Here is a 19,788-nt window from a genome sequence, read left to right as displayed (position 1 = left end):
CTTCCTCTCTGCCAGCAGACTGACTGAGGCTCTGCTTTCGTTCACTCGGCTCTACATGCGGCGGAGGGAGACCGTTCCCTGATGCGAAGCGCAGCGGCTTGCAGTGAGGAATATCAATAATGAGAGGAGTGATACTAAAATGTGACCGTAAACTTGAAATGTCTCATCGACCACTACCAGATAGCAACTAATTTATTCAGGCTTTTTCAAAACATGTATTAAAGTGAAATAATTGATCCAGTATTGATATCACCCTTTTTATTTTATTTTGAAACGTTACCTTTGATCTTTCTAGAAGCAGCAGGGTGCTCCACATTGTTCCTGTGCTACAGACCAGTTAAACTGCAGCACACTAACTAATGGCCAGTGAACAGTTTCAGTGTGTAGCTAACAATATGTCCATGTATCCCTTCACTCATTGTCTGGAACATGATGTGTCTCTGACTGTGGACATCTCCACTCTTGTTGTGGATCAACAGGTGGTGTTCACCTCTAATGCTCCTGCTATAGACACACACACACACACACAAACACACACACACACACACACACACACACAAACACACACACACACACAGGCTGGCTGGTTTGTGTTGTTGTCCATGGTGCTGAAATGCAACCTCCATATTGAAGAGTAGAAAATCAAACTTCCAGCAACAAGCCACACTATTATATGGGCTATTGGACTTTATGGGGTGTATGTAAGGCTCACATATTCTTTATTGATCTTGAGCACTTTTTGTTTGTTTTACAACAGGACAGCCAAAGGGAAGACATGTGTCCACCTTGTTAGACAAAACATATATGAGGGAAGAACCTGTTACTATGGGTGTTTTTGATTCTCTGCTTTAAATCTTTAATACTAATTTTCCATCATTTTCTGTCTTTTTTTTCACAAGGCTAGTTATTCTATAGTCGTGGGACCTGACCTCCATGTCTCTTTACAGCAAAGATAAAACTCCTGCATAATTTGTCCACAATGTTGTTATGCATGTCCTATTCTGTTTTTGACTGCTATCTGTCCACTAATGTCACTCTTTCAGTTTTTCTGTATTTTCTAATAGAGACTATTGATCACATACATTAGCCTAATGTCTCACATAGGTTTAGAATCATTGATCCTCTCTCTGCAGCCTGATTTTTTTGGAGGCATGCAAATGTTTTTAAATGATCAACGGCAACCCAAATCTGACGGAACCTCCTGTGGTTCTCTTTGAAATGATGTCATATTAAAAAGGTTTGATGAAGGACAAGTCTTCAGGTCTCCTACACACAGCCATTAATAAACACAGAACCTGCTTCTTTCCTTGTCTGCTCTCCTTTTCTGCTGGTTGGGTTTTGCAAAGTCACCTCTGACATGCAGCCATTTCACCTGGCACTGGATGCAGTGGTGTGCCATCTGTCTCCTTCAACATATTTGTTGCAATTTCTGCTTCCCATTGGAAATTAGCTACTTCATAGGTTTTTACTTATATAGTGTTTTATATGAGGTAAAAAACATAGATATTGTGCTAAACAAAAGTACTGAAATCTCTCCCTAATAAAATTTTACATCCTCTAATCATCCTTATCCAAAAAGAAGAACTGGCTGACCCTCAGACCAGCAGTACCATGCAGACAGCCGTGCTGCTAGTCCACCAACAGGCCTGTGTATATATCAAAGCTTTAAGTTTCCAGTTTCACACATTTTATCAATCCCTTTGCTCACTCTCAATAACAGAATACCTTCTCCTCTCCGTCTCTACTATATGAGAGAAGCCCAAAAGCACAGCGGTGCTCAGTGTTTGCACTCAGTCACTCGGAAAATACAATTATTCTCCCTCCCCTCGGCTGTGAAATTGCTGTACGACCGCTGTTAAACATGCTGCAGTCATAATCACTGATAAGAGATGCACAGGGCCAGGCCTCCTCTGCCAATACAGTATGCAAACGACGCCCTGCTGTTCTACCCATCTTGTTACTCAGTGATATTAGGCTTTGTAAAGACACTTAGGAAAGGCAGCAGATGTGGCAGCTGTCAGTGAGTAACTCCCCCCTTGTTCCCTTCCAGCATCGCTGCTCACTGCCAGCAATCATTGGTCAAGGAGGAAACGGAGCGCTTAGCAAGTGATCAATAATTCAGAAACATACAATAAACAAGACACAAAAGGATAGGTGGCATGAAGACCTGCCATCTTTGATTTGAATGTTACAACTTGTTAAAACAGAGATGGTTTATCATTTTATCATTGATGGCTTCAACACATTTTAAAAGAGTTGAGAAAAAACATGCTGGAACATCTGACAACCAATGAGGTTAATTGGATGCAGATTAGCAACATTACTGAGTATAAAAAGAGCATCTGAGTCTATTACATGGCAAGTGGTTCAGCAAGTATATATGAAATTGCTCAAGAAATAAAAACAGTGGATTCATCATCAGTTCATTCATGAAATCTTTAAACAGACACGGTTTAAACACATTGTAGATCTGCTTTAAGAATGACATGTTATGGTTTATCTAAAAACACTAAATTCAAGATGGACTGAAAAAAAAAAGTTAAATAAAAAAATGGAGAGCCGACCTGTGAACCCACCAATTATAGCACGGTTCAAAATCCAGCATCTGCAGAGGTATAGGCGACCTTTAGCGCACTATGCAGGTGTACATCGGCAAAGGTTCTGGTCATGCAGAATGATATTTGCAGGTTTTAGGGCAACATGCTGCCAATCAGGTGTATTTCAGGTTAATTTCTGCATGATAATGCTACAGTGCATTCTCCCAGTGCATTCTCCCTGCACGTGGCAGTGTGAATCTGTAGTAAAAGAGACTGGGTGCTAAACTGGCCTGTAATAGTTTTTAATATTTTCGAGCTTCAGTGCAGTTTTTTTTCCTTCGGTTCTTGGTTACAAGTCAAGTATACGAGTTGGTGCTACAGCTACTTATTTTGACAGCAGGGGATGAGTCTTATCTCACTGATAAAAACTAATTATATATATTTAGAAAATGGTTTGTACAATATCTGTCACCACTGTGTGCTATGAGACAGGAATTAATATCAGCCTAAGTTTAAGTGGGTCACTACAACTCCTCTCCCTCACTCTAAGCTTCCCAATATTTGGGAATAGTTTTGCTTCTAAACTTAATACAGTGAGGTCTGATGGTAGGGAGAACCACACAGTAGGTTTGTTTGTGCATACTGCTGTACTGTAACACACCTCCACACTGATGTGTGTGAACAGCTCAGGGAGGGCTGCAGAGCTCCATCCGTAGGCGTGTTCAGACAAATAAGCAGGCCTGATGTGGTCTTTCTGTGAGGACTCTGAGCCTGTAAAGGAAGCTGCAGACATCCATGTAGGTTTGATGTCTCCATCTGTGCAACAGTAACCAAGTGTAGGCATAATGAGATCCATGTGCACAGACGGTTATAAGCAAGCGGTGCCAATATCTCTCCCTAAACCGCGGCATTAATCAAACAAACCAAACATGCAGTCAGGATTTTATTACCAAATGTTTTATTAGAAAATATTTTACACCCAAATCCAAAACAAACAAACCAGGTAAAGAGGGAGATTGTGGATCTCTGCAGTGTGTGTTGGCAATTATCCTGAAAATAAACAGCACTGTTGCTCTGAGTCTCATATTGGGCCTTTGTTTCATCCAGCTATCCAAAATCAACTCCCACTCTTCTACAGTTTCCAGAGTCTTCACTGGATTCTAACAAATGCTCTGACAAAGAAACTGTCCCCTTTAGATGGAAATTTAATTATATAAGCCTTCAAATTAGGAAGTAGTTTTTCATAAAACATATTTTTTTTGTCACACTGAATGTCAAAGATTTAGGGAAGATAAGTCATTTCTGTGCATTTCCAAATCAGATATGCTTGGTCTAAATGTTCACACGCTTACGAACAAACTGCTTGTGTGTGCATATGTGTGTGTGTGTGTGTGTGAGTGTGAGAGAGAGCGTGACAGACATAAATGTGTGATTAGAAGTTGTCTAAAAGGTCCATGATCCTCTTCCGCTCTGCCTCTTTGAACTCATCACTCTTCCCATCTCCGATGCTCTCAGCGTACTCTGCAAGAGACAAAGAAAAATCAGGGGATTAGTTGTCCTGACAGCGCAGGCGTGGCTGTTTGACTTTTGAGGTTAAGGAGAACATCCTTGGAACCTGAAATTCAAAAAACCAACCCATCTCACGCACTGAAGGGAAGATAAATGCGAGTAGGAAAATAACAGAAGGAATTTGCCTGACAGTCGTTTTCAGAGTGCAAATGCGACTGATCCTCTGACATCAGGAGTGAAAAGTAAAAGCTAAAGAATCCCTCTACACTGAAACATTTTTTTTTTAAATCAGAGAAAACCACTAGTTCACTAATACCATTAAGATGTATACCGATGCCCATGTCCAAAGATTCCTCCGTTTGTGTGAAAGAAACAAGTGACCAGTTTTATTAAAATAATAAATTCTACCTGGCTTGCTGACACATTGGTGTGGCTTGTCCTACTGAAAGAAAACATGGGTCCGTCTTCTTACTGCTCTTATACAAGCTAGTATTTGTGAAATATAAGTAGTCATTACATTTAGTACATTTATGGTTGCTCCCCTCTTTAGCTCTGGCAAAGCAGACATAACTTACATAACTCTGCGTAAAACACATCACTACCCATACAAAAGACACCAGACACCAGAACTAAATGCTACAACAGGAATGATGCAGCAGATCTTTTCATAACATTTATTTTGTCCAACCAACAGCTATAAATTCAAAGATATGTAGGTCATAAACATTTGAAAAGCTGGATTTTGGCATGTTTGCTTTGAAATGGACACAGATGATTCAAAATTCCTTTAAAATCCAAACTATTCCTGCTCTATACAGTTTCTATATAGTTTTTTTGTTTGTTTTTCCATGTCACTATGTGTCAGTTTGTGGAAAATGGACTGAACACATAACTTCGAATGAAGTGCCAGATAAGTCCACAGGAACAGATCCTCAGGGGAAAGGCTGCAGCTTCATCCAATGAAATAAATAATTAGAAAGAAGTCAATAAAAAGAAAATAATGGCTGTAACATCAGGGGTGTGTGGACTTCTTCAAGGACATCTCACTAGTGTGTGAGTGAAATTAACAGAGCGACAGTGCATTAAAAACTGGTGTTATAGAACAGGCTTTTACTGAGTACACCCAGTCCTCAGCGAGAGATGCAGGTGCACTATGCAGTGTTACTTCCGACTGTTTGGACTGTTTTCTCCATTCCACGCGTCTGCCTCTCATACGAGGCCTCTGAGACTGCTGGATGGTCAATTTGTGAGTCTAATGTGCAGAAAGAGAAAAGTTGCATATGCCGCAGCCCTGGTGGAGTCCGGGCATCCGCTCTGTCTCTCAGCCAGTCTCTGAGGCAGGGATTACACAGTAAACCCAGGGAAGTCGAGACAGAAAGATGTGGAAAAAAATACATTTGTCTCTGGGAAACACTGCGAAAACGAGAGAATGAAGGAGGCTTTCCTGACAAGAGCCTGAGGGGTTTAGGAGGAGGAAGGACGGCTGTGAAAGACACAGAGGAGATTTTGTTTTTTTGAGTGTGGGGGTGGGGGGGGGGTCTGTTATTATATTGAACATAGTGACATAACTGAAGAGGGTCCTTAGAGATACTGTGGAAGAAGGAAACTACTCATCTATTTGAGCGCTACCAAAAGACTTCTTACACACAGGCATATATTTTTGTGCATCAACGTGCTATAATTTATATATGACCACAGAAATTTTGCCAAAGAAATTGACACTTGGACATTAAATCAGACAAGTTAGCAGATTATGTTAAAGCCAGACTGGCCTAAAAGCCTAATAAAGTGTTCATTTGACTCAACATATTTTTTTCTAGACTTTCCAAATTTCAGCAAGTTTTGATATAGAACTGTATACTAAAATGTCACCTAACCCTTAACCCCAAACTAACATTTTAACCAGGGCTCGAAAGAGAGCATGCAAGCTAGGAATGTCCTGACCAGTGTCACGCAGCAAGGTGACGGTTTGTGTTGGATCTTCAGCGTGTCCCTATTCTGCTGTGTAATCTGCACAAGATGTAAACACATCCTGCAGATACAGTATGTATACAAGCAGTACTGGAAGGAAAGCAGATTGGCACAGTATGTGAACAGTTTCCTGAGATGTGTGTGACAGCTGTGGAGCACAGAGGTCACTCCCTCACTGGGTGTTCTGAGGAGAGTTGGGTCATGACAGACACTGCACTGGGAGTAAAGTTATGAAAGGTTAGGGGTTAGGGGTGTGGGCTTGAACCACTTTGCAGAGAGCAGCAGTGAATGGCAGCAGCAGGGATCTGAATTTGATCCGCGGAGGTATGATATGCTGCTGACCTAAAAAAAAAAATGGCAGAATTTTACAGTTGACTGAGAAAAGCAGGTTACAGGACACTGAGATCGTGACTCAAGAAAAACATGAAGCTCTACAGCCTCTTTTACTGTCAGCCTGTCATTGTGTCTGTGTGTGTGTGTGTGTGTGTGTGTGTGTGTCTCCGTGTCTATAAATGGCGTCGCAGTCAGCCACACAGACAGAAAGGTCAGAGATTCTGCGACTTCTCAACTCTCTGCAGAACCTTTTCTTTGGCATGCTGGTACCATCTCCTCCTGTCACCACGGCAACACAGCAGAGGACAATACTGTACTGAGCATCGCCATTACTCAGGTCAGTGACTGGGACTGATCTGCCATGAATACAAGGACAATCATTTCCAGGAGTGGTCTGTGCAGCAGCAGCCATGGATAGGGAAACAATGTGGGACTTTTCAGTGTGATTACAGCTGCGGCTAGAACACCAGAACTTTACTATACTCTTACACCAGTCTGAAGCTGTTCTGATCCAGCTGCACAAAGAACAGCTGGCACAGATGATGCTACCTTATGTTCATTTTAGCACTGGTATGTTAGCTGGTAGCAAAAGTCATCAGAGCAGCTTTGAACGATGTAAAGGTAGAATGCATGTTGTGCAAAGTGTCCTACTTTTAGTGTATGTATTTAGAGTGGTAGATTCTATGGTACAGATGTTGTCTTGGTACCTTTTACAACATTTATAAGGCACCTTTCAGGAAGCTACTTTGCATTTTTACTATGACAAGTGGCAGCACACAAGGATACATGGTTCTACCTTATTATAGATCAAATGTGATCCTCACAAAAAATGACTCAACAATCCACCACACAGCATAAAGACATAATGAGCAAAAAAAATACCATCATACCTTTGCAAGGTTGTTAAACTAGTACTAATTCCTTTCCCACACAGCTGACCCTGATGCAAAAGACCGTTCAGACTGCTCTGAACTGTGGATCGGTCTCCAAAAGTCCACCAGAAGTACATTTAATATGATCTGCATGTCTACTTTTACTCCATCAGCATTATCTAAAGGGTCAATGACACTTTGAGACAGATATTTTAACTACCTGTGGCAGACCACTGAAGTTTCCGGGATTAGAAATAAGTTCACCGCAGGTTTTTACAACATTAGTGAAATCAATGTTCTTCCTTCCACTGTGCTAAAGCCTTCCTTCCTGCAGAGCTGCTTCTTATTCGGTGAGCTACAGCCATTAAGGTCGAGACGGCGACAAACTCTGCATGTGCTTAACCTTTACCAGTAGTTTCACATTGACCGGGCCGGGCACTTGAAATGGGAGAGGTGTCCCTATCTTGGCCTAATGGATAATGCGCCAGCCACACACACTGTTTAGACGCATTCAGGTAGAAGGATGTGGATTACAGATGCACACGCATATGCAACAACACACAACATCTCGTCAAGATCATGCAAGGACACACAACATGTCAATTAATATGTATAAAACATGCAAGGGCAGGCACAAATACAACATTCTAAGTGAAATGCGAGAGTAGACACCTGCACATTTCAAAGGTATATATACATACACACACACACAAAAGCAATGAAGGACGTGTGTGTGTGTGTGTGTGTGTGTGTGTGTGTGTGTGTGTGTGTGCACATGCATATGCAAACATTCTAATAAAGGCGCACACTTGTCTCACACACCCAAAATCATGTTCGTAAGCAAAAATGTACTGTGGACAAGCAAGGCACGCACTGATGCAAATATGCAGATGAAAACAAAACAACAGACTGGCACATTTAGGAAATGAATTCCGACATACACACATACACACAGAGGGACCACTGGAGATTTGCCACGCTTGCTGGCACTGCCATGTGTGACGGATGGCTCCATCTACAGTGTTACATGCCACCAAGAGCCAGAGGGTGTGTGAATGGAGTCTCGTCCTCGAGCTTTATCCGACAATGATACAGGAAGGATGGATGTCACACCGGGAAGAAAATAACACACCTGCTAGGTCTTTAAAAATGAACAGAAAACAAATATGGTAGGACAGGAAATCTTTGGGTAAGGAGAAAAAGAAGGACAGACTCTGCAGCTCTCACACTGGCAAAATGATTAAATTGCAGAGCACATCTGCATGCCACAATGCATTACAGCATATTGTTTTACCACTGGTACTCACATAATATAATACAACAACAATAAATACACCTGCCAAGGTCTTTAGTTTATTTGTTAGGATGTTATCTTTATTTTGCAGTGTGCATTTTATATTGAGTAATCTTCAGAACTCTCATATTATTTAGTACTGTAACAGTTGGTCTCCTTATGGCCAGAAGCCAGGGACTGTGAGACCAGTGCTATTTACTGTAAGGCTGTGCCACTACCTAAAATGTATAGCACTGAAATCTCAGTTTGCTGAGACTGTTTTCTTTGGTGAAGAGGACATTACACTAAATGTTTATATTCCTCTTTGGCAGATGAGAAAATTGGGATTTCTATCAAGCGAAACAGCAGCCAAGAAGCAATGATTATACCAACATTTTCCCTTGAAATGTGGGTTCCTTTTCAGGGCAAGAAGCACTTTGATGAGTGTAAATACAAGGCTTCTCTGAAGGTAGTATCAATTGTTGGAAAATAGCAGTAGGGACAAAGAGGGGGAGCACGAGTGGAGTTTAGGGGGGCGGGCGATCGTGCAAGCAGGAAACTTGCGCTGTGATACGGCAACCGTCACTCAAGTGGCAACGCCCATAATTATGCGTAATTTTAAGTCCAAATATAATTAAAACAATTGAGTTGTAAAAGAATTCACCCCCCGTACAATTGACACTAGAAGGGAACCTATCATTTGAGAGCAGAGTGGTTTTTGTACCAGGCTGTAAACATGTTCATTTCTGCTGTGAAGTTGGCCATTTTAACATGGGCATCTATGGGAAATACCTCGCTTCTGGAGCTGAACTACAAATATTGACACTTCCGCATGGGGTTCAAGTTTGAGCTGTGAAGGTTGCCGCTTGGTAACATCTATAAAATATTTATCTATTCTTTCAACTAGATGGAAAATGTAGATAAATACTAACAGAGAATTAGAATTCTACAGAATGTAGAACTAATAGGCATTCCTAAATCTATAGGTAAAGACACCAAAAAACTGCCACAGACAGAAGAGAATTAAATCTGGACAATTGGAAGTAACCCAGAATCAATTTATCAAGGGTATATTGACCTAAGTTGTAGCTAAACTTAACCCGTATTTTTGGACTAGAAGTAAAATCACTCACCTCTCATGATGTGCCGCACTACTTTGACAGAGCCCCCTCTTAGGTTGAGAATTTGCTGGACTCTCTGCTGCAGCTACATGCGGAGAAGAGGAAGAGGAGCATGTTTTAATCAATCAGCAGTTTGGTTGTTTACCATCACCACAAGTAGATTGCCAATGTTAGCTGGACACCACTCTAAATCTCTGCTAGTCTAGAAGAACTGAAATACAAGGTTTATCTTCCTGAGGGAATACACTAAATACGCAGTAGTTATTACTTGGATACTTTGTGTCTTATGGGCCAAAGCATTGCTTTAATAAACAATTACTATAATAGTATTATCTTCATTATAAAAAATGTGAGGCGAATTATTTAGCAGCTAACATTTCAGTGTCAAATTAATAACCAACACCATTATACATAATGGCTGAGACACGGCCAATATCTGAACTGTTCCATTCAAAAGGAAGGCCACACTATTTATTGAGCACTATTTACAAGATTAGATTCAAGCTATTTGAAATGCAGCTAACCACTGTTGTGTGGTCCACTTTCAAACAACCAAAGCAGCACTGCCAGTCCAGTTAAACCCAGATTAGTGGTGAAGTGAATGAGCCACTTGGCTGCAGCAGCCTTAAAAACCATCTGACTCCTGTCTGCTTTTATAGCTCATCAGATCAGATGTCTTAACAGTGGAGTGAGAACTCATTTGGCAAGCGTGTTTTGTGTGTGTTTGTGTGTGTACCTGTGAGATCCCAGAATTGCTGATTTCCACCATAATGTAGCAGATCAACTGAAGGACAAAGAGTCCAGCATCTAGGCGGCGAAGGTAGAACTCGTCCTCCATGCTGTCATCCAGGATCTCCCCCCGACGGACCATCTCCTGCACACACACAAGCAAACATGTAAGACATACTCATACAAAGATGCATGGAGAGGTGAATAAAATCCTAATTTGAGGAGTTTTTTTTGTCCTCAACACACTTAAAGATTCAACACACAGAATATCAGAGACCAAGTTTAATTTAGTTGTTGTTTTTCAGCCTTTTCCACAAATCCATTTTCTTCACTGACCAGACACACAAATCAATTGATTTCACAGCTAAGCTGCAAAAATCAGGGGCTGCTGCTCGCACACTCACACATACAGACACATACTTGCACAGTTATCCATCTTAACAGCCCTGTCAGAATGCCAATAAAACAGTGCTGCCAATAAGCACACAGCCCACATTAATCATCATTAGAGATTAAGAAGCCAACCTGAGGGGGAGAGGGAGTCTGAAGTGAAAACTACTGGAGTGGTGTGGTAACACAGACAGGGTGTGAAGTGTAAGGCTGTCACATACTAGAATAATTAACTTTAGTTATATTGCACAGTTTCTGCATTTACATAAATTACAGAGACTTTAACATACCAGTAAGAGTATAGGAACCTAATACTAACTCTCAGATACCAGTTTATTCATATTAACGATGAATATTGCATTAACACTGCATACACACAAAGGTAAGACTTGGAGTTCCACAGGGTTCTGTGCTTTGACTGACATTTTTAAGCATATTCCTGCCTTTCCTTAACAACAGTATAAAAAAGTATGACAATGTTTTTGCTGATATCCAATCAGCCAAAATGTTCCAACAAATTTTGGCTGATTGCAGAAGCTGATGTATACATGACATCCTGTAGAACTAGACCATGCATTTCCTACTTCTCAGATGTAATACCTTATTATCAGAAATAACTGAAAAGCCTTGACCAAATGCTTCAGCAAGAATAGGAATTAGTGAGAGAGATCATTTTTCCTCACATTTTTGGCTTCCTTTCATCAGCTGTAAAATCCATGAAGATTTCAAATCTCTTCTGCTTAAATCCGCATCCCTTAATAGCCAGCAGAGCCTTTGTTCTCAGAGTTCTGAAGTTTATTTGTGAGTCCCAGAATGCCTAAAAGTAGTATGGGAGGTTCTTTGCTGGAACCAGCTCCTACTTTGAGTTTGTGAGGCAGGCTACTTTTAAGGTTAAGCTTAAAACATTTCTGTTTGATAAAAATGCGCATCTGGGTCTAACTCTGCTATAGGCATAGGTATGAGAACCTCTTTATATTACTCCCCTCTCTATCCCCTTATACATTTACAGTATACCAGAATGTAAGCTCAGCCTGTATTTAATTGACTCAGAGGATAGCACCACACTGAAAAAAACAAAACCTTGCTTGTCATATTTTAATGAAAACAAATAGATATAAGGATCAAGCAAAAGGGTACCACATATGACATTTATAACTGAATGATTTCATTTCAGATTAAATTAAAGCTTTTAAATGGCCTTGTCCTTAAAGATCAATCACACTGTAAAACCCAATTATAGCTGTGAAGTTCAGCTTATTAACATGTCTCTAACGGAGGGCAGCTTCTGAGGACTATTCTGGGAAAACTATTGGGAATCAGGATTACAAAGAGGAGACACACGATATTACATTTCAATGCCATGTTAATGTCACCATAGGAGAATAAAAGAAGCAATGCTAACTGTGACTTGTTAAAGATGCAAAACATTGCAGATCATTAAAAACTGTTAAAGCAGTCATTACATGTAGGGCATTTGATTCTTCTATGTCCTCTGTGTAAAACACTGACCTAGAATACTGTTTTAGTATAAAAGGGAGGGTTATTGTAATACAGTTTCAAAGCTTGGCCTTGTTGTTGTCTAGCAGCCATAACAGATGCACAAAAACTTGATACAAAGCTATTTGAATGTAAACAATGTTTCCCCTCCTTCCTGTAGAAAAAAAAAAAAGATTATCTCAGTTTCCAGGACAACTCGGCTCATTACTGGGAGGGAATACACTAGCTTGAGGCAAAGTTACACAAATTTCACAATCCAACTTCAGCAAAGATGCAAAACACCGGATGTAAGCCCAAATGAAAAAAGTTAGGACACCTTATATATTGTACATGTGACCCCTGAGGGAGAGTAAAAAAACAGCATGCACATACAGTACACCCTGCACAGCATTATCTCAGTGTTTCACACAGGAAGGAAGTCTATTTCATGTCATCCTCATTACCAATCATGGCCACCGCTGCAAAGAAGCACTGGAGGCTTTTCTAAAAAAGCATTGCACAACTTAATTATCCGACTGTTTCTATTTCTATCAGCCTATCAGCTGCAGAGCAACGGGACTTCCCATGTGGTGATGGTCTACGATGTACTGCGATGTGTCAGCAATCACTAAGTAAATTAAGAAATTCTGAGACTTCTGAGACTAAGTATCAAGGCACAAAGATGGAATAAGAAATAATTTCTGAGATATTTTAATGGTCATTTACTCCCTCAGCACAAACTGTTCATCATCTAGACCACTGATTCCCATCCAGAGGTTACAGATGCCTTAGGGAGACGGGTTAAATTATTCAGGTAAAAACAGAAGATATGATTAAAAATACAATTTAAACCAATAACCCAGACTGACACTAAATTTAAATACATGCATTGTCACAGTCACTACCAAGCTAGAAACTACAGTAAGCACATCATGTGCCCAGAGTCTTTATGCAAAGTAAAGCATAAACATGGCAAGGACATAGGGTGAATACAGTAGTAGTGTCATCAGCTACATCAGTGAAAGTCAATTTCAAAAAAGATTTTGAGTCATTTATTTTATTTCCAAACATCATTTTAATCAGAATTTGTATTTGTAATATTTGTGCGTGTGCATGTGTGTTTGCCTTTCACTCCCAAAACAAAGAGCCCTGGTCTTGAAAGTCCTGTGTCGATTAGGCTTAATGAGCCTTCAGTAAACACAGCTACGGGTAATTGTAGAAAAAGGTAAAATGCCTTTTTACTAAGTGCTCCTTTAACACATACATTTACTTCAATTTGTCCATTCTCTTTCATAGATTGGTCTTGTCAAGGAGAAAAGTAAGAAAAACATTTTTAAATAAGGTCAATGGCTGCACCCTCTAGGGAGCCACACAGTAATGGAACGAAGAAAAGATGTTCGACACATGATGAATCAACCCAGACCTATGACTCTATGCACGAAGTAGAAGGTTTTGAACAATGACAAGTGCATTAAATATTCATTATTGTGAGCAGTGAAAGCGAACATTTGGGATATTAAAACCGGAGCCGACGCGGGCAGTGTGGCAGTATTCATTACAGCTGCAGAGTTTTGTCCACTTGTGAATTTTGACATTGCGGCCAATATCTTTTGTGTGTCAGCTAGGTCCCTCCGGCAAATACCGGACAGCAGTAGCGGAGAAAGAATAACGTGTTGAAAGGAGGGATTGGACAAGTCAATTACTGCAACCTCAGGAGAGCCTGGCAGCCTGGCTACAGTACAGACAAAGTAATAAGCAGTGATTTTCAGTCTCAGTCCCTTTACTGTAACTCAGCCGCAGTGTGCTCCAGTGTTTGTGAGACCGGGTGTGTATGATTTATGGGACGCATATGATGTGTATAAGAAATGTGTGAGTATCTTTGAAGCTCTGAAGAAGCTTTATATGACATGTTCTTTCATGTATGTGTGTATCTGGTTGTTATTCCTGTGCCTGCTGTTCCACTGGGATGCTTATATGCAGAATTAAAGTGATTTCTTTGTCAGCACTTTGCAAAAACCCACTGTGACTGTGTGTGTGTGTGTTGTAGGATGTAATGCTCTTCATGAGACTTAAGCCAACACCAGAAAGAGAGGTTAGATAGCCTCATTATAAAACAGAGATACAGAGGTTGATAATAAGGTAATCTCAGAGGGGAAAAAAGTTTGTGAGACAACACGCTGTTTTCTACTTATGTTAGTGGGAGAGAGAGAAAGAGCAGCCCTGTGCATTTGGGCGCACATCAATTAGTTTGTTCACAAAGTGGGGCAAAGTAAATCTGCAGTGTTACAAGGAGGGAGGAGGTAGTTGCTACAAAAAACACCACATTCAGTCTGTTAAAATGCTGCACAGTTTGTTTGTATTAGGATGGAAGCAGCTTCTTTTACTGTTCATATCCAAGCATAATGAAATATCAGTGTAAACAAACCTTCTGGTTGAAATAACCGTAAATATTAACAAAGGAATCCTTAGCATTTGAGAAAAAAACATTCTAACCTTTATTAAGGAAGACTATACTGTGCGACAGAATGGCAAGTGACCTAACTGCAAAACATCCACTACCACAGTTTTAACAGTAAACATTAAAACAGAGAAAACACAGATAATGTCACCTTGGTTTAAAATTGGAAGAGGCTTTGACCTCAAGTTTAATGCTGAAAAAGCCTTTAATGACTTTCAGAAGCAGCTGGGATGTGAAACATGATCTGTGAGTGTGTGTTGAGCCACTCCAGCATCTTTATCATTATTTTAAAAGGACAAAGACTATAAGACTATAGGGTTCGTTATGCGACTAACTTGCATCTTTGTATCTTAGAGTTGAAACATTTTGGAAGGGTGGATTTGTAAGATTGTATTTATATATTTATATATATATATTTAATTTAAGATAAAATATCCACTGAAGTATTGATGCTAACCAGTTAGCTGCAGACTGGCCCTTCATTAGTCAATGCATTATCTACTCTGTTCCAGGCCAACGTGAAACAAGAGGCTAAAAACAAGCCATAGCTTGCTCATGTCCATAATACTCGCTAGTGTCAAGCTTAGTGGACAATCAATCTTTGTTGTCATGCTGTTCCTGTACTGATAAGTACCTTTCAGTCAGTAAAGACATATAAGTGTTCATCATAGCAGAGCACACCATGATTAAAGTGGTTTCAGTCTCTCAGGGCTATTTAACAGAAACAACAGCAACTCATTCTATTCTAGAAAGGTACATTCCTCAACAACAAACAAATGAATAAATTGTGACTTTTGAAGAAAGGAATAATGCATAAGGATAAGGGAAACAGAAGAAAGAACAATGATGACAGGAAGATAAACAAGCTGCAACACAATCAGTTGTGAGCGAGAGCATTTATTCTCTCTAGACATTTAAGCAAACTAAATATATCACATCCAAGTGCAAAACCAATTCCAACTGAGCACAGACTTTCTCTGAAAATGTCCACTGTCAGCAAAGTTAAACTAGCCCATTTCTACAGCCATCGTGTTTCAGCACCCGCTCTCACTCAGACACACATAAAAACCAGCGACCGACTGGGTTCTTAGGTGCTACAAAAGTGCACCGAGGCATTTTACAGTATTGAGGTTGGCCTCAGCCATGTTTTGCTGAGCTTCATCAATCTCAAAGAGCTGTTGCCATCAAGCTGAAAGAAAGGAGGTGGAAAAGGAGCTAAATGTGGTGACATTTGTTGGGAAAGGAAAAGAAGAAATGGCAGCAAGAGAAGTTAATGACCGGGAGAAGGTGTGACCTAGAAACAGAAAGGGAGGATGAAGAGAGCTTGAAAAACTGAAAAAAATATGTGAGCAAAAGCAGCAGTGAATAATCATCAAAACGACAACATGTGGATAACTGGATGTTATATGAGAAAAACAAGACACTTTAGAGAGTAGGGAGGAGAACAGCAATGGATATTGGATGTAAGTAAAAAGTAGGAAATGAGGGATAAAAGGAACAGAAGAGACGGGAGTCACAAATGAGAAATATAACAGGATGGGAAAAGCAGTTTTAAGGGAAGAAGGGAGTCAGAAGGGTAGAAAGGGAGGAGTGAAAGTGAAGAGAGATACCAAGGTGGGAGGAAAATAAGCAGCTTATTAAAGAGACTGGGCTGGAGACGCAGAGAAAAAGCAGCAGCAGCTTTTTTCGTTGCTATCCTCCTGAGAAATCTGTGGTTAATATGTTGCAGAGGAAAAACATTTTGCTTACCGCCCCTTAAAAACAGGCTTAACTAGGGGATACCACAACGCACGGCAGAGAAAGATAAAACACTGCTGCTGCTGACAGCAGCCCATTCAGCTGAGGCGCTGGACAGAACTGGGTTGGCGTCTTTATCACCTTATTTAAGGTAACCTGGCATTTGGTGGAGGCTTTGATTCACACAGGCTTAAAAATATCATAAATATATATAAAATAATGTTTTTAGTGTTAGACTTGTACCAGCAGGGATGAAACCACAACCTTCTGCTCAAACCAGCAGGGGACGGTACACAGGAACTAAATTAATAATGTGCAACATATGCATCAAACAAATCACAAAAGAAATACCTGAAACAGACCTCTGAATTATCTGCTAAGCACAGAGACACCTATGGTGCATGTGCAACAAAAAGAGCTGCTGAAATTGAAGCTAGAAAGAATAACACCAACTGTGTGCACAGCTTCTGCTTCAATAGGGGAGCACCATCAAAGCCTCAGGAAGAAGTTTCTAATATACTGTATATAACATATTCTTATTTGTTTACCTTTTTATTGTATTTACATGACAACAGTGAAAGGTGAGTATGTTTTTTTTTTCTTTTTTACAGCACAATGAGTAAGATGTCTACACCGCTCTGTGCCTGGCTCACAGGAGGGCTCTGAACTGGGGAAGGCTAACCATGTGGCTTCAAAGATAACTGCCCACACACAGAAAGTGTTTCTTATCACCAGATTATCACAACTTTCACCGTCCCGGAGGAAGAGACGAGCTACGACAGAGAGAAACGGGGGGAGAGAGAGAGAGAGAGAGAGAGAGAGAGTTAGGGGGAATAAGGAGAAAAAGAGGGAGAGGGAGAGAAAATGTCAAACTGTCTGGCCTTTTCTTGGCAATCCCACCACGATGTCTGTCTGAGAAATTAATCTTCTGTCATCTTTAGATAGGAATCTTACACTTATCTGTCCCCACCCACACCTCCCTCCCTTTCATCATTCCCTCCACTTTCCCCCTTTCTATTTCTTGTTCGTTTCTTCCCTGCATTCTTTCCCCCTTTTCAACCAACCACTCATCTTTTGACCATATTGCCTGCTGTGATATTTACAGTATTGTGCCCCCCCCCCCCCCCCCCCAAGTCCTACCTTTTTGAGGACAGGATGCTTTCCCTCTCTGTTCAAGCCATTATCTCATGCCTCGTCACTTATCTTTTGTCTGTCTCCCTCCATTGGCCTGTCTAGCCCACAGCTCAATGCACTGACTATACACACACAGACAGCTCAATGGGACCCTCAAACACACAGCTATCAAACTTTCCAGCCTCTGTAAACTGTCACAGTGTTATCAGTAGGATTGTGATGGTATTTCAGGTCTCTTCCCTGGTGGTTTTGGATGTGATACTGTGTGGAACTGCACATCTTATCTACAGACACACAGAAACCCTTTATGACAGGGATTGTGGTTGATATCTGAACATCTATAAGGCAATTTGAATTGAGTTTTATATATAGCTGAATAAAAAAAATGATATTATTGCATACAAATCTTCCTGCCCGTGAACAACTCTACTGGACACTTCCTGCTTTAATTGCATTTTAGTCAATTGAGAGGAGAAAAATGTGCTTTCCATGTGTTTAAGTCTATTATATTATCACCTTTTTACTTATTCTGCTGTGAAGTCTTTAAAAATGGGCCGTGTGCTAATAATTAGGCTAACTATGAGTGATGTGTGGATATATATTCACAAAGCATATTGCTAGACCTGTGCACCAGTAGAGCGTCAAAAATTATTATATTATTATATTTTTGCAGATAAGGGAAAGACTCATCTTTCATCAAGTGTGAACAAGAACGAGGCAGTATATGAACATACATTACTGAAATAGCAAATTGTCATCAGGTCAACTAGAACCACAGAATAACTTTAGGACTAAGGGTAAACTGTATTAAAAAAGCAGGTCTGAGATGTAAAATTAGCTGGAACCAAATCTACAATTTCAACTCTCCATGATTTTTGTCTCTGAACAGAAATACATTTTTTCCAAAGGTTCTTTACTTGTGGTCAACAAGGCAAAACTGAAAACACTGATGTTGCATGTAATTCCAACAAGCTGCATGATACGAAGCCAGGAGAGGACAGTCTGAGAAAGTGGGTGGGTGGGAGGGAGGGATGGAAGACAACAGGGAACAAATAAGAAGAGAGCTGCTTACATGTTTCTCTCCTTCGATCCTCTTGTCAGCCTGTTGAACAGCCTCCAGGTACTTAAAATGCATCTCCATCAGTCGATCAACCTGGAGAATGAAACAGCAGCAGAGAGAGAAGTGAGAGAGGCAGCAAAATGAAAACATGAAGCGAAAAGAAGCAAGTCCAAACCAGAGACAGAAGATGAGACTGGAAAAACCCAATTCTAGAATGATTTGATAATAGTGACTTAATATTACATACACACTGTGCCCTTATGTAAAGACATCAAATATTTACTGATTCCTTTAGTTACAGGCCCATTAGACACTATCAGGGAGGCAAGTGCCCAACAAAGACAACGTTCTGATTAATACATAGCCAAAATATTAAGGCAGGCAGACAAGTGAGCAAATAAACTATAATAAACTATATAATAAACAGGATCATGGAAATGAGATTCTAAGATGGCTTGGTAACAAGAAAGTGTTTGATTTGCATGAAAGGCAGTTTCCAAACTCACATCTTATTAAAATTCTCCTAAGCAACACAGTGAATATGACACACTTCTGCCAACATTGAGAGAAATGCGTGTGCTGTAGGGAAAAAAATGCAGTTGTCTGGTTTGATAAAATAATCACTTTCTCATGTTCAGTATCATATGGCAGACAGTATACACAGGTACAGATTGACTCAGCGAGTCAATGTAAACCCGAGGAGGTAAAAATAGAACAAAATGCATGTGATTTATTCACCCAAATGCTAGAATGTCTTCAGAAGCCATTTTATACAAGGTAACTAATTTGTACTATGTTAAATAAATGTAGATATTACAATAAATAGTAACTGCTACCAATCTTTATCCATTTGATGACTACAGCCAAATAATAATCAAAGCATTTTTCTATTTAAAAAATGTCCATCACATGGTCCTAGACCCTCAGCCCACATTTTTAAATTTCTTTTTAATTTAACACACATTTTTGTGATGAACAATCATGACAATAAGCAACAAGTCTACATATTTGACAAGCTGATTACCGTACTAACCTTCTCGCAGTCACTCTCCGTGAACTTGTTGAGGAGCCTGCTTCTTTGCTGGGACTTGAGATTTCTCAGCATGGAGGCAATGATGGAGCAGACATGCTCTGAGGAAAAACAAAGTGAGAGGGTCAGCTAAAGCAACTTATTTTTTTTACCACCAA

General features: G+C 40.2%; 1 protein-coding gene across 1 annotated transcript in view; it reads right to left on the bottom strand.

Annotated features, from left to right (window-relative positions):
* Positions 1-3,478: 3,478 nt before the first annotated feature.
* The window catches only part of ctnnbl1 (catenin, beta like 1), a 38,513-nt gene continuing 22,203 nt past the window's right edge, over positions 3,479-19,788 (bottom strand). The window contains exons 12-16 of the mRNA XM_028410964.1: positions 19,634-19,731; positions 18,613-18,693; positions 10,353-10,490; positions 9,629-9,701; positions 3,479-4,058 (exon numbers count right to left, since the gene is read on the bottom strand). Coding sequence (XP_028266765.1) covers positions 3,970-4,058; positions 9,629-9,701; positions 10,353-10,490; positions 18,613-18,693; positions 19,634-19,731 — 479 coding nt within the window. The 3' untranslated portion in view covers positions 3,479-3,969. The remainder of the gene's footprint in view (positions 4,059-9,628; positions 9,702-10,352; positions 10,491-18,612; positions 18,694-19,633; positions 19,732-19,788) is intronic.

The sequence above is a fragment of the Parambassis ranga genome, chromosome 7 (genome assembly GCF_900634625.1).
Source record: "Parambassis ranga chromosome 7, fParRan2.1, whole genome shotgun sequence".
Classification (NCBI taxonomy): Eukaryota; Metazoa; Chordata; class Actinopteri; family Ambassidae; genus Parambassis; species Parambassis ranga.
The sequence above is the reverse complement of the archived record's forward strand: the minus strand, read 5'-3'. Positions and strand labels throughout refer to the sequence as shown.